Consider the following 15034-nt stretch of genomic DNA (forward strand, 5'->3'; position numbering starts at 1 on the left):
GGATATCTACTCCTTTCTCTCAAAAACTCAAATTTGTTCCAATATAGGATGTTCCAACTGTAAAATTAATATGTGGGTCCACATGACAACATACAACATACTGACAAGACCAAATTCTGATGTACCTATGGGCAGGTGCACACATCAGAAGCCTGGATTTAGGCTACTGGTGGTTGCTGATAAAACCCAAATCACTGTACTTCTGAGGTCTTACAGTCTTAAAGCATACATGGTTAAATATAAGCACTGTCAGTAAGGAGGCTGATGTGAGCTTGAATCAACTTTCTAACATACATCAAGTTCAAACACAAATTCAGTCCCATCTGTTCAAATAGGCTCACAGCAGTGGGCAGTCCTAGGACAGCCATGATTAAGCAAGTTTCCTGACACATGCAAGTGGGTTTCCTGTACTGTGGAACACAGATCCCCAAGACCTCTGCCCCCTTCCCCTAGTCTGTGCTATTATTGTCATCTACAGGAGCAAAATAGCTACAGTTTGGCCAACACCATTGGCTAAAAAACAACCTCTCAGCCCACAGAACATACGTGACACAGGACCTTTCTTCTAGAGAGCCACCTGATGATTCAAAAGTTCAAGTTACGCAAGATTGCCTGCACAAGCTTCTCCAGTTCCGCAAGAATGGAGCTGTCTCTTCGGCAGTGTCAGAAATGCTAATTTGCAAGACCAGCTGGTCCCTGATCGTTGAGAAGCATTTACTTCCCTCAAGAGAGGAAGGACCGTCTTCCTGCAACATAAACAGGCTGAACTGGTGTTCATCTATTTCAAATCCATACAGTTTTTCTACAGAATTAAGCACAGAACACACAAAGAAGCTATTCTTTTTTTTTTTTTATTTGAACTGGAAGAGGTTAATAATAGCATAGCTCTACATTATCTGAACAACACTACCCATTTACCATTGAAATCTGCCCGGAGACCTCAAATCAAATTCTCACACGGAAGCCATCTCCACCACAAATAAATGAAATAAATAAATTAAAAAAAAAAAAAAAAAAAAAAAAAAAAACAAAAAATGGGGGGGGGGGGAAAAAAAAAAAAAGAAAAAAAAAAAGAGGACGAATTGATTTTTCAGGTGTTTGGCCTGAAAAGGTTGTGATGGAACCAGCCAGCACAGCAGCTCTCTAACCCAGGCTCTGAAGGTGGCTGCCACCACTTCCCATGTCTTCATTTTTGAGAGAACCACCTCTTAAAGCAGAATGACAGTTCAGTTTTGTCTTTATTCCAGAAACCACTACTGCATCTACTTTTAGGAGCTGAAGAGTCAGCTTAGTCCCCTCAGGAAATATGAATTGCCACATAGGATAAAGTGAGTTGTCCATCACCAATCCTGTCTTCAACAGCTGCCATATCCACATGATTCAGAGGAAGACGCAAGAAAACCTCACAGCATACAATTACGAAGCCATCAGAAGGTTTCAGATATGGCATTTCCGTTTGCTGTTCCTTCATGGGTATCAAAATCCATATTCCAAGATACCAACTCCCTGGAATCAGTGCAGGGGGGAGGGGGGCGGGAAATCTCCTGCAAAGACGATTTTCCCTTCCTCAATTTAATACAGATTAGCATCAGGAGTATCTGTCAATGTCTTCACCTGGTTTTGTGAATTTATGCAACAAGAGCTTTTCTTCTTGAATGTTTTTCACCTGGAAATTATACTGATTCCTTGAGATTTTATTTCTTTACTATTTCATATATTTATTCAGCTTACTTCAGTGAGCTGGGTTCCCCCTCACTGTTGGTAACAGTCTATTTTAGATAAACCTTGTCCTTTGTTTAAGCTGCCTGTGGCAGAAACCCAGATTAAAATATTCGTCTCTTGCTACCTTTGGTTTAGACTGGACCAGTCTGAGGTTCAGTTGAGGTTCTGACTCATCTGGTGCTTCTTATGGATGAAGCACATGCTAGCCTCTTTAGGAAATAGCTTTTCTCTGACTTTATTTCCTATCAAGGGATTTCTACTAAACACACACACACAAATCTATGCAAGATTCCTTACTGGCCTCCCTCCCACCCACCAAGCTCTTGACAGAAGACACCCTCCAGGCAAGCCATGGATGAACAAAAGCGTGTCATTACAGTAAGATCATACAGTCCTTGTATGTTACTTGCCCACTTTTCCAAGGACATTGGGGACAAGAGCAGAGAGAGGGTGGGTAGGTGCCTTTTGGACAAGAAAGCAAAAATACCTGACATTCTAAAATATGATGAATATAAGAACACAAGTAAAAATAATGACAATACACATTCCTCTACACAAAGGGAAGACAACTTGTCCTTGTTCCAAAGTACTTTAAGTATAAAGAGACAAGAGAGATGAATGGGGAAGACACCCACCAAAGAGCAGCATCCTTTCCACTGACAGGTGGGCACGTTACAGCACTTTCAAGTATGCAAGCAATGATGTAGATACTCCCATGTTCAGTCTAATCAATAAAATTTAACATCTTCCAAACCAGCAATTATTACTGTAGATGTCTTGATCTTCCTCTGTCTAAAGGTCTGCTACTTTATACACATTGTTCCACATTCAACATTTGTCACAGCATTGTACCTTTTAAATGAGAGGTCTTTGGGGGAGAAAATTAAATATGCCTCAAATTCAGAGGAATTAATTAGTTTTCTGTCTACCCATGTCAAACCAGAACATCCGTTTAATGTCAAGGATCACTAGAGAATTAATCCAAGTTAAATTTAAGGCAATTTGCTAGTAGTTAAAAATTCAGGAAGCTTCAAAACCCTGTGCTCTTGTGTTCCAATTTTACATGCTGTTTTGTGGCTTGTTGTTGGGATGGTTGGGGTTTTTTTTCCCCTTTTCCTGGTAACGATATTTATCTCCACTTAAAAGATGTTGTGGAAAGATTTCTTCGAAAAGCAGTAGCCTTCAAACTTCTACTGGAAGCCTGGTAAAGATGGAATAAACCGTGGAGATTTTTTAGAATCAGACCTCAAAGATTAATGATGTATTTTTTATCTCGGGTCTTTTTAGTACACTGAAGGATTTCAAAGTTGAGCACCTACTAAAATCCTTTAGGCCTGGGCCTGCGATGACAGCACATGGCCACAACACAGCTTTCCAAGAAGCCAATGAACCATGAAAGCTCATCTGTAGATTTTCCACAAAATAAATTGTAGCAGATCAGGCTTTTTTCATAAGTCAATTCACAGACACTACAGTAATTCAAGTCTATTACTTTTCCAAAAATAACTAAAAAAAAAAAAATTGTCCCTAAACAAACAACACTTGCATGTAACAGCAAAAAGAACAAAACATGAGCAGATTTAATAATCTCTTTCATGCAAACTTCTGTCAAGATACGGGCCAGCTTTTTACTTTCCATGTTGTCAAAAACCTGGTCTTAAAGTAAGCATTAATAATTTATATAATCTTTAAACCTAGCTAGAATGAACCTAGTTCTACAAATATAGCATCTCTGAAAACTCTTTCTTTTGCACTATCAGTACAGTTATTTGAACATGAAAACATCACCTGGTGACATAAGAGTCTAAATAAACACAGTCTTCACCTACTGTTGGAAAGGTTTTAAAAACGAGTAACCAGTAATACTTACAAAGCCAACCTCTCAGCATACGCACCCACAATAAGTCTGCTGACCAAAATCTTAACACCAGTAAAATTAAGTGGTACAAATTTGTTGCATCTAAAACTCAGCGCCTTATATGAATTTTGACAAAAAGCCACAGACAAGAAATGGAGTACACACATGAAAGCCTCTACAGTACAGTCCTCTGGGAAATAGTGGGGACAAAATTAAACTCAGAAGGAAAAGGGAGGTGGGGGGGAGCAGAAAAAGACTAGAGGGGTTTTTTGTTGTTGGTAGGGTTGTTTGTTTGTTTACTTTTTGTGCTCTCAGAATATAAGCGAACGAAAAATTTAAACTACATGTCATTTAGTCTGTTACAATTGTCTAAACAAGTTTCTACGCTTAATACTAAGGACACAAGTTATAGAGTACCAAACTATTCACTAGTGCACTCCACCAGCCACTCTATGCTCCCTAGAGTAAACATGCCAATTGGAATTTAACCAAAAATGTGTTGTTTCCTCCCCCCTCTCCGTTCAGAGAAAAGTAAAAACAGATTAAGGAAGAACTCAAATTCACTCCAATGGTTTATTATACAAAAAAACCAACAAACACACCCCACTTCTCTGCTTCCCCTGTGTCCTGTCCATGTCTCCACTCCCAAGACATTCCAACATTTTTTAAATTCCTCTGCAAAGGAGCTCCGTAAGGTGAGATTGGGCTTGAAATGCCTCCTTGCACAACAAGACACAGTGTGTATACGAGTTTCACTTTCATCCAATTAAAGACAACAGAAATGCATAGGATTCCTCCTATCCATGTGCCCTGGGCTGAAAAGAATGAAGTACAAAAAACCCCAACGTAACCTTAGCAACTCAAAAGGACGGTACCTATACTTATTCTCCTAAAGGGGAGAAAAAGCAGAAGACTCAGGATATTAATGGATGATAACTCCCTGCAAAGACACTGCTCATGAGCTTTACAAGTACAAATCTCCAGAAGTACAGTGTTTTCTCCTAAGTGTGTTTGAAGAAGAGCACACAATTCCAGAAAAGTTAATTTTTTGATACTAGATACCCCAAAATTATATTCTTATGTTCAGCTTTGTTCAAAGTAGATGCAAGTAACAGCTTATGAAAATGAACAGTTGCCAAAAAAGAAACTCTTCTACCCTATTCTGATTCATGAAACCGATCATTCGTAGTTTAAGTTGGTCATTCCAACCACAACTCTGAATTCAAAGAGAAACAGGCAGATGTTTGTAAACAGACCAAACCAGACCCTTGGGCCAAAGAGGTTACTCACAACTCACGGTTTCACAAGAAAAACACCGTACCACTTTTCCCTTATGACTGGGGATGAGAATGTTTTATTACAGCCCAACAGTGCCTGTTCATCCTTATGGGTTAGGAGCCACAGGAAAAAAATTAAAAAGTTTCACCATTCAGTTTGAGAAATACTACAGAATTACAGAAAGGACAAAAATCTGGAAGGCAAACGATTTTCAGTGAACTGAAGTAAAAATACTAGTTATATTTTTATTATCAAATTTGAGAGGTCCACTCAATTCTCTATGACTGTAGGGCAACCCCCCTGCCCCAAGCCCCTACAAGTATTCAATTAACATCTGCCTGATGAGGATTGACTAAAATTTCTCTCCAATTTCAAGCCAATGCTACACCACCATTGACAGCATTAAAACACCATCTCCAGTTAGCCTCTCTGTAGCAGTTACAATCCAGAAAGTCCATGAGCAAAGTTCAAACAGCAGCAGCAGGGCAAGCATTACACCTTCAGTATCTGTAACACACCAGCAAAGAAATCACTTGCTCGAACCCCTGGTTCTTAGGACAGGCAAAGAGACTTCAACTCCCCATCAGTCCAGGTTAGATTTAGTCAGGAAATACGTTTAAGACCATGTCATCAGTTTACAATTGCTTCTACCATGAAAATAGATAGATCCAAATGCAATTAGGAATTAAAAGAAAGCCAATTTCAGCAAAAAGAATAACGACACGCAAAACACTGCATGCTTCTAGTCAGTCATATCATCAAAGCTTTGTTTCTGCAATCCAAACAGGAAACACAAGCAAAATCTTAACTCCCATAAGCAATAAAATAACAGGGAGCTATCATTAAACATTTCACTCTCTACTCCAAAACTTTAAACCAGAGACTTGGCTTTGGCCTTTGACCTATCAAACCATCTACCTGAAGTTACGGGGCCAGCTATAGTGTACAGAAGCTGGACACTACAAAAGTGCAACCAAAAGACAGGATTTCTGAAGGTATCTTAGAAAAATCCTTTTATTAACCTTCATTAGCTCTGACAGCGCATAAAGAATTTTGAGAGAAAACCAGGTCTGAAAATGAAAGCTAACGGAAAACTGTTAGCCTCCACATTTTGAAAGGAGGGCAATTAGATATTAGAATTAGAAATTTAGAAACTGTAAAGTTAAAAATAGGAGGGGGGGGGGGGAGACCAGAGATGCACATTTTGCTACAGTGTTCTTCAAGTAATAAGCAGGGAAGACGTTTTTGCTGATTTTGTTAGAGAAAGCATGCAAACTTTAATATTAAATAAAAAAAATAAAAAAAAAAATCCAAGACAATTACTTCTTACCAGTAACAAACTGGGTTCCAGGTCTAGCGTTTCTCCTACTATAGGTGAGGACATCAACAGCCCTAGGGCAGCACAGGTAGTGCACCGTTCTATGACCTTCCAGTAGCACTGGTGTGAACTCTTGTAGGGGAAAGGCAGAACTACGACAAAAAAACAAAACCAGAAGAAGTTATTAGCATTAGACTACAAGATTACTGTATAACAGTGGTACATTTAAGTCCTTTCCCTCCAAACTCACAGTTGTAACACCCCTATTTATGACCTAACGAACCCCCCCAAAAAGTTAACTCAAAGCATATCAAAACATTGCAGGTAATTAAAGCCTGTTTTTTGCAATAATAGAAGGAAGAATTACGCCTTAAAAGTATGGGAAGAAAAATTCTAATTTTAGATACTAAAACTTCAAACAGATCCTTGAAACAACAGTGTTTCCTGTTTGGTAACTTTTCAAAACATTCTCACTTTAATGACTTTTTAAAGAGACATTTGTGGCCTGAAGGGCACTAATTCACCTTATCTGACCTATCAAATACTGAGGTTAAAAAGCTACCACTACAACTCCTGAAAAAAAATCAAGTTTGCAATGGATTATTCAAGACAATTTCCTCTTGAAATGTTTAATGACCAGTTTCTACTGACTGATGCCATTCAAGGTTAAGAGACTAAACAATCCCAAGATTTTGAATATTCTGTATAAAATATAGATGCCTAGGTAAGGCACATTCACAGACAGACTTCTGGGATAAAACATTAATGTTTACAATTACAACGTATAAAGAATAGGAATAGTTCATCTACACATAGTGTCCTCACAGATAAGAAACCTTTAACTATTACTATCATCTTGTATACCTGTTTTTCTTACACAAAACAGACTTATTTTCTTCAGAATAACATATTCACTACGCTTACAACACCTAACTTCAACTAAAACTTTGACTATACTTTATTCAAAAATTTATACTGTTTATACACCATTAGCTGTTATAGCAAAGTATTTGCCATATATTTCTGATCTCTGCATTTCAGACATCTCTAATATACAGATTAGCTCTCTTAATGAAAATAAGCAATAAATCAATACTGTTGATTTCAAGACTGACCTTCTGTAGTAACAGATTGTGAAAGAAAACATCAGAAGATAAAAATTAAGAAAGCTTTTCCAATACTAACTAATGTCATTATAAACGGTGAAATAACATATCTAATAAACAAATGAAGTAATAAGGAAAATCCAAGCATTCTTATGGCAACAAGCAGAACTGTGAAAATCTTGAAAACAAGTATGACCCAAGTGAAGCAAATACCATTGACTTTGTTCTCAATTTCTATTTCAGACTGCCAAGTCTTGCCTTTTTCTAATTCTGATTGCTTCTCCATAGCAATTGTTTTGGCTAGCTCCTTTTAGTTCTGTTATTTAGACAGTTAAAAAAATAAAATGGGGGAGGGAGGGAGCCAGACCAACACAGACACATGGGAAATTACTTTGTTAGAAAAGCTTAAAAGTAATGCGTAGTTTCACTTAGACTTAGGACTGTTACTGTTAAGACTCTCATTTACACCTCTGTCCCAGCGTTGCAAAATGAGCCAGAACAGTCTGGTAAGAATGGTAAAGCTGAGACCTATACAGTTTTGCAGAGCTCTTAATTTTTTCTTCCTGCTTTGAGCTCTGCACCTGTTTTCCTCTTCCAATCAAACAGATGAGAACCAAGTGACCATGATTAATGGAGGCAGCCCTACCACAAGGTAGGAGCAGGAGAATAGCCAGAGGTATTTCTTCAACTTTTGCAGTTGGGTAAGATTTCTAAACGAACCTTTGTTATCAATGTTATGTCAAATTTTATGAAGAACTGTAAGTCCTCATGGCAATGTTGATATATATCCAGCTACTCTTTCTCTTTCCCTTGCCACATTACAAAAATATCTTTAAATGCTGAGAACTTACCAATCTTTGAAAATGTTTCTTGTTAGCAAAAATAAACGTCACAATGTTTCACAGCTGGATAGTGCAGCATGATTTAATGAATAGAGGAGAATGGTCTCTGGTAACAAGCTCCAACAGGTTCGTCAGATGTCCTGTATTTGGGAAGGGAAAGAATAGGAGGCAAAAATTAAAATCTAAACTTTAACTTAATACAAAAACCTTCAGTGTCATATAATTAGAAGCCACAGTTAAAATAATTGCATATTTACAAGACTGTTTGCCATTTTGAACAAGAAATATTCTGATATATAGGAAATATATTCCAATAAGTTCTGACATATAGGAAAAATTCTTTAGCCCTTGTGTTAAGTTAAAGAAAGAGCTTAACATACAAATTTTAAGACTATTAACAACTTCTGACTACGCTTCCAGACAGAAGTGCTTTGGAGAAGTCACTGTAAAAAACAGTACTTTATATGAGGATTTCAAACTATTTTAACAATAGTCTGCTCTAGTAAACATCGTAAGGTTTCAGTTAATGTTTCTGCAACACTTGCCATCCACACACTTTAAATGAGGTTAGTATTAATCTAACCTTATAGTTACAGTGATTCCCCTCCAAACGAAAATATTTGCCTAAGGTTACAGAAAAATTATCTGTCTGCATTATACAAAAGTAAGATATTTGAGTTCTATTCCCACCCAACTCGACTGAATCACAGCCTTCAAAAGCCAGAGTCATCCTCAAGTTAAAGAGCAGTGTACACAAATGTACTAACTAAAACAGTTTGCTCCTCTTACAAGAATGTAAAAATTTTGAAAAAAGAAAATCCACAAAGGTACAGAAAAAGATGCAAATACCTAACAGAAGGTAAAAGCTTTATCCTCCACGCCTGTAAAAGCTATGCAGCCCAAAATATAATATTCCAACTGGGAACAATTTGCTAATACAACAGGATGGACCTTTCCTTACAGGGCACTAGGTGTATTTCTAGTTCAAAATGCTTACTTGCAGTAACATTTCCACTGCACTTTGTATTTCCTCTCCATTTCACTTACTCATTTCCCCGCAACTTCCAACTCTGTCCATGCGCTTGTCTCTTCATCCTCTCTCTCCATCATAGAGAGCTCCATCATGGTACAGAAACAGTTGCTCACATCATTCCCGTATTTCTGATCTCCTCTCTTTCTCTCACCTGGCTGCACCAAGAGACAATCCAACTCTACCCACCACCATGGACCTTGCAGAACGCAGTAAGAACGCAGAAGAGCTAGCCAGCACTTAAATAGCAAGTACCTTACAGGGTACCAGGTTTGAGAAGTCTGGTGATATCAAAAAATGTAAGATTTGAGCTACAGATATATCTGCCACACTAGCAGTGAAATTAAAAAACACCTTGAAAAAATCCGAGTGCCTGTGGCTAGTATTGACACTTAACCTGTCCAAGTGCCATTAAAGCCTACAAGATCTTAAGCTTCCACTTAAAAGAAAAAAAAAAAAAAAGTCGCAAAAGTAATCTAACCAAGATGACTTTGCCCTTGTGCATCTATTGGCCAAAAAAACAACATAAAAAGCATCTTAAAAAAAAGGGGGGGGGGGGGGGATTAAAGAACTGCAAGCCTATCACACTGGGAATTGCCCTGAAGAATGGTTCCCCCAAAACCTTCTCATTGGTTTTTGGCTTTTTAACTAGGGGATCTTTGCTAAAGTTCCCAAACTCAGTACATAAAAAGGGAGGGAGCCAAAGAAGGAGGAAGAATCACTCGGTAATTTTTAAAGAGAAGTATAGCAGTGGGAGGAACCGAGGGAAAGAGCACCTATGAGACAGAAAAGACACGTAAGGAGTCAGGAATAATCTAAGAGTAAAAAATCAACCAGTGCAAAGCTAAAGATAACATATGAGGTGCTCTGTGAACAATCTGATTTCGTTTGTGTAATTCGCGGCACAAGCACTTAGTGCCTTGGGTAAGTATCCCTTTTTACTTTTTAGTAGAAATCTCATAATCCAGATTTGATCAACTATTATTAAGGGGAAAAAAAAAAAAAAAAAAAAAGGTGGAGTGAAGCCAAGAAGGATACAGTGGTAATAAGAAGGAAGTCAATAAGCTAGCTTTATATTTAGCCACCACCTCATTCTCCAATACTACAGTGGCAGGACTTTTAGGAGTACTGCGTCCCGAGTACTTCGTTCATCAGTACTTAAATTAGTTGGTTTTGGGTTTGGGTATTTTAAGCACCTAATGGCTAATACAGACCATCAATTCTTCTGTTTTGTAGCATGATTTGAGCACTAGTCAGAAAGGTATTTCCTCCAATGGTGTATTAGTGCAGAAGGTGCAAATTTTGTTTAACCCTCTCCTCAAAGAGAGTGAGCTAACCGCCTGAAATATCAACTCTTTCTGCAGAGATGTTTTTCACAAGGTGAGAAATACCAGGAAGCAAACTCGCTTGGACGGAATAAGCAGTTTGTTCAACACATGGCGAGGAAATAATTAGGAAAGATAACTACATATTTAAGTATACACAGGTATAAACATATTCCTTATAGTCACTTTTCTATGTAGGGTTCTTAAGCAGCTAAGTTCCTGGCACACACTCTGACATTCTTGTTACTAAGTTTATTTTAATCCATACACAAGCTAGTAGCTGTGTTTGTAGAATATTTCTGACGTCTTGCTGCCTCCCTCCATTACCATGACCCCAACTCAGTTTTACTGTAAAGTGAATGCTAGGCAACTTCCAACATTTGCAGAATGCTCTTCTTCCTGAGTGCATACACAAGCCAAGTGAGTAACAGGACAGAAAGGATCACCACTGCATGGGCTGGAATAAAAGCAAGCCACATCCCCAAAATGCAAGGCAAAAAGGTGAGTTTCAGCTCCAACTCGGCATCTACCTGTTACATTTCAGCAAAGCTACTGTTCCTCTCCGCAGCTGCACCACTGCTGGTTCCAATGCACACGTACATCCTTACCTACGCGCAACAAAACACCGCAAAGTGGAACACATTTCCATCTAATTAGAATTACTGTCAAGGATCTCCTCCTGCCTGCGAAGCACTCGGAAGCTATTCAAAACCAACATTTCAACAGCAGTCTGATGCTTCTTAAATATATGGGTATGAAAGAAAGTTAAAGCAACTGTTCAGAAAATAACTGCACCACAGCTAACTTGGTAAGGGACAGAAAACCCCACCCACGAGCCTCTGAACTCCACCGTATCTCATAGGAAATTCAGCAAGGACTTCACACCAGTTTGCATTTATGAAGAATAATTGTTTTTAGCACAACTATGATTTTTCATCAGTATAATAGAAAATGTTTTGGAAGAGCCAAGAGAACCCCGGCACCCCTGCTTCACAGAAGGGGAGGCTGATAAAAAGCAGTTACGATACCAGTACGTTCGATCAACAGCTACAGGATGGGAACGGAATCCCAAGCAGCTATCCCTCCAGATTGGACATCCTTGTGCATCCAAATACACCAAGGCAGCACGAACCAGAAAACTACTGAACCGTTCAGGGAAGTTGGAGATTCTTTCCTCTTGCATCTCAAGTGAAAGAAGTCCCGCAACAAGCGATACACGCTTTAATTTCTCATCCTGCCTGAAGGACTAAAGGTCTAGAGGGAATGGAGAAAACCAACTACTGAAGGTTGTATTTAAGGGGGCTGTAACACAAACATATCGCCTAGTGAAACAAAAAGTCCCCAAGAAGGAATAAAGTAAAGTTTTGAAGCAACAAATTTTAACACCGGAGTCCTGACTGTCATTGTACTTGACCAAAATATCATAAAAACGCTCACGGGGATCCTTAGGCAAGGAGTAGCATCGCAGTACTTCACGCAGACCAAATACCTCCCTCTATCTCACAGCCGTGGTAGGTCCTTGTACTCTCGCCTAACGTGACCCCTGCTATCTACAGACAACCCCACAGCATGCTTGCTTTCACTATTAATACATTTTAAGTTTCAAATATCACACACATAAAACACAGGTAAGCTACGCACTTAAAAATATTCAAGCAGGTCGTAAGCCAGAACCAAAATACAAACACTGTATTAATCCTTTTGTGCAAAGTGTCAGAATTTTCTAGGGTAATGCTCGCAGCCAGGAACGGACACGAACCGCTGGCTCCTGGGAATTATAGCGGACATGTGGGATAACCATTACAACTGCAGGTAGCTCTTCACAGACTTAAACTAAGCCCTCTCTTTGCCCTTTTGTTTGCCCATTAAACTAAACACACAGGAGCCAAGGAAAACCCCTGTGAATGCTTTTTACCAATTTAGGGGGAGTCTAGAGAGCGTTACAGAGTGCTCTGGAGCAGCCAGGAAAACCAGCAAGAACATGAAGGGGAAAATGTCCTGGGAAAGGTTGAGCTGTTTATGAAATAATTCTGCTCTAAAAGCAAGCAGTAGCAGTTTGGATTGGGTGTTAGCCTGCTGCTGGGAGGACAGGAAACTTTACTTAGAAACTTCAAAAACACGTATCTAAAAAAAAAAAAAATCCATGCAAGTGGATAGCAGAGACAAAAAGAATATGCTCGACCTCACAGCAACACAACACGTTACCAGAGGAAAAGCAGGCGTATTAACAGCAAATAACAGATCTTTCCAACATGAGGCATTTTTCCTTTTGACGGAGTACTGCTGAAGGGGGGCTGCTAAACTGGTTTTCCTCTAAGCACTTCCAGTTATTAAAAAAAAAAAAAAAATTCCTCTTGCGAAGAACATATCCACTGTTGTACAACTGTCCCAGAAAACAAAGACCACGGGGAGAAAGTGGCCCATTTTCTCCAGTCTCCAGGAACCCCGTGTACAGGTCATGTTTTCAAAGGCTCAATCCTACACACTCTAGAACGAAGCAGCATTTAAAGTATGTGAATAAACACCTAATGTTAGGATTATTAGAATACCCCATTTTTTGGTACCACACTAAAATTGACTCAATTATACCAAAGCTAACATACAGTCTATGAAAACAACTGCGAGAGAAGTTTAGCTGTGAGTGAGTTTCCCCCTCCTGGACAGGCTGCATCAAAAACAAAAGACTAGTTTTCTGTTTCAGTTACAGTTATCCCACCAGCGTACCAAGCCACGCAATAATTTTCATGAACATACGTTTGGGAGCTCCCCTAAGTACTGTTTTGTAGCTCTCCCTCCAGCCCATGGGACAGGCTCCTCTACCCATTTCTTGTCAGTTCCCAAAAAACACCTTAAAGCGATAATTCCTCAACACATGTTGAAAATATTGTGACTAATAATACACTCCACCCATTTTTTTCCATCACTAAGGATTTCAAAATATAAAACTTGACAAACAGCAAGAGAAGCTAGATGGAATTTAGAAGGGGAAAGTCAAATTTTACTTCCAATTAAAAGATGCTGTAAAAACATAAAATGTTCAAGCAAGGTATTGATAAAAGTGAAGAGCTATCCAGTCACAGCAAGCTTCTTCCTCAAAATTATGTTTTTCTCACTCTTCTTGGATAACGTAGCTTTTCCTTTTAATCCTCACATGGGAAAAAAAAAGAAAAAGAAAAAATACGCCCTCCCCTTTTTGAGAAAATACATTTAATGCATTAGTAGCAGGGCTGCTGTATGTACACAGAGAATCCACACTTGTAATAAATACTTGATCGAGTTCAAGAACTGAGACCTAGATCTATATTACAGTGACTAAATGCTAAAAATGATACCAGTGATGCAATTAAAATGCATGCAAGAACTTTGGTACAGGTGTCTACAACACCACTGTTTGCTAAACACATCTCCTAATTAGCATGGCTTTAAACAATGCTGATAATAATCCGGTCCTGTAAGGCTTGCCAAATGAATCATTGAGATTGCAAAATAAAAAGCATGAGGAATTCATTAAAGAGCTGTTAAACTCTCCTTTGTTTATCTTTCCCCCGTCAGGTGTAAAAATAAATAAATATTGGTTTCTATCTCCGGATTTCATCCAAACGCTCAGCTTCACAATAATGCGCCGGTGAAGAACCTCCTCAGGAGGTACCAACGTTTTTTTTCCCTCCGTTTCAAAAGAGAAATCCTCCCACTATTACAGTCCTGAAAATCTGCTCCATTCTCTATTTGTCATCTGGGATTGAGTTATCAGACACTACTTGTATTACTTTGGGAACTGACATGTCTATTTACAGAGACACAAAGGCAATCCAGCAGCACAACCCCTTCTTTTACCAGCACCTTTCACAGCACCTCTCCTTCTCCCCTCGGCCAAATTTTACAAACACTTTTTTCTGGGGAGGGGGGGAGGACACCTCACTAGTTTCCCAGCATGACAGAAAACATTTCCAGCCACTTTTGCACTTGTTACAGCCTTATGAAAAATCACCTCTATCCCCCCCAAAGGAACAGCGTTATTTTTTCAAGGTTTTTTTTTGTTTGTTGGGGTTTGTTGTTGGTTTTTTTTTTTTTTTAAAAAAAAGAGGGTCACTTCCCCCATTTCAGCCTGCAATTAAAATGGAGGCAAGGCCAGGCGATCTATGTCTGGCTTTAGGGGGAGACAATAACCCAAAACAGGCCTGGCTTTTTAAAAAAAAAAAAAAAAAAAAAAAAAAAAAAAAAAAGAAGAAGAAGAGGAGAGGGAGAAAGAGAAAGAGAGACAGGCAGAAAGAGAGAAATACAACATGCTTCACCAGTATTATTACCTCATCCCTTTTTCCAAGCAGTTTTGAACCACACTCCTGACAAACTCTTGGTCCAACTTGCACGGATGCTGGTTTTTAGGGGGCGGAAAAGGTTTTAATGCTGGAGCCGGGATTGAGGCTGGCTATTCGCAAGTGGAGCTGCTGTTAAAATGCCCCCTTGTCTCTTCTCCTCTCCCTTGAGCTGGGTGTTGACGCAGCAGAAATTACCAGCTGGAAAATTCCCCTTTTGGAGGTTAGGGGGAGGGGGGGGG

General features: G+C 39.0%; 1 protein-coding gene across 8 annotated transcripts in view; it reads right to left on the bottom strand.

Annotated features, from left to right (window-relative positions):
• ZBTB46 (zinc finger and BTB domain containing 46) overlaps window positions 1–15001 on the bottom strand; it is a 55355-nt gene extending 40354 nt beyond the window's left edge. For 4 of the 8 annotated variants that reach the window (XR_774487.1, XM_010569466.1, XM_010569460.1 and 1 more), the window contains exons 1-3: window positions 14784–15001; window positions 8134–8264; window positions 6189–6328 (exon numbers count right to left, since the gene is read on the bottom strand). Coding sequence is in view for 5 of the 8 variants with exons in the window: in XM_010569466.1 (XP_010567768.1) it covers window positions 6189–6242 (54 nt within the window). In the remaining 3 variants the exon portion in view is untranslated. Of the gene's footprint in view, window positions 1–546; window positions 747–6188; window positions 6329–8133; window positions 8265–9171; window positions 9436–9551; window positions 9593–14783 lie in introns of those variants that run through there. The other 4 variants (XM_010569463.1, XM_010569464.1, XM_010569461.1 and 1 more) reach the window with 4 other exon arrangements.
• Window positions 15002–15034: the final 33 nt, after the last annotated feature.

This window comes from Haliaeetus leucocephalus, unplaced genomic scaffold (genome assembly GCF_000737465.1).
Source record: "Haliaeetus leucocephalus isolate CR32 unplaced genomic scaffold, Haliaeetus_leucocephalus-4.0 Scaffold273, whole genome shotgun sequence".
Lineage (NCBI taxonomy): Eukaryota > Metazoa > Chordata > Aves > Accipitriformes > Accipitridae > Haliaeetus > Haliaeetus leucocephalus.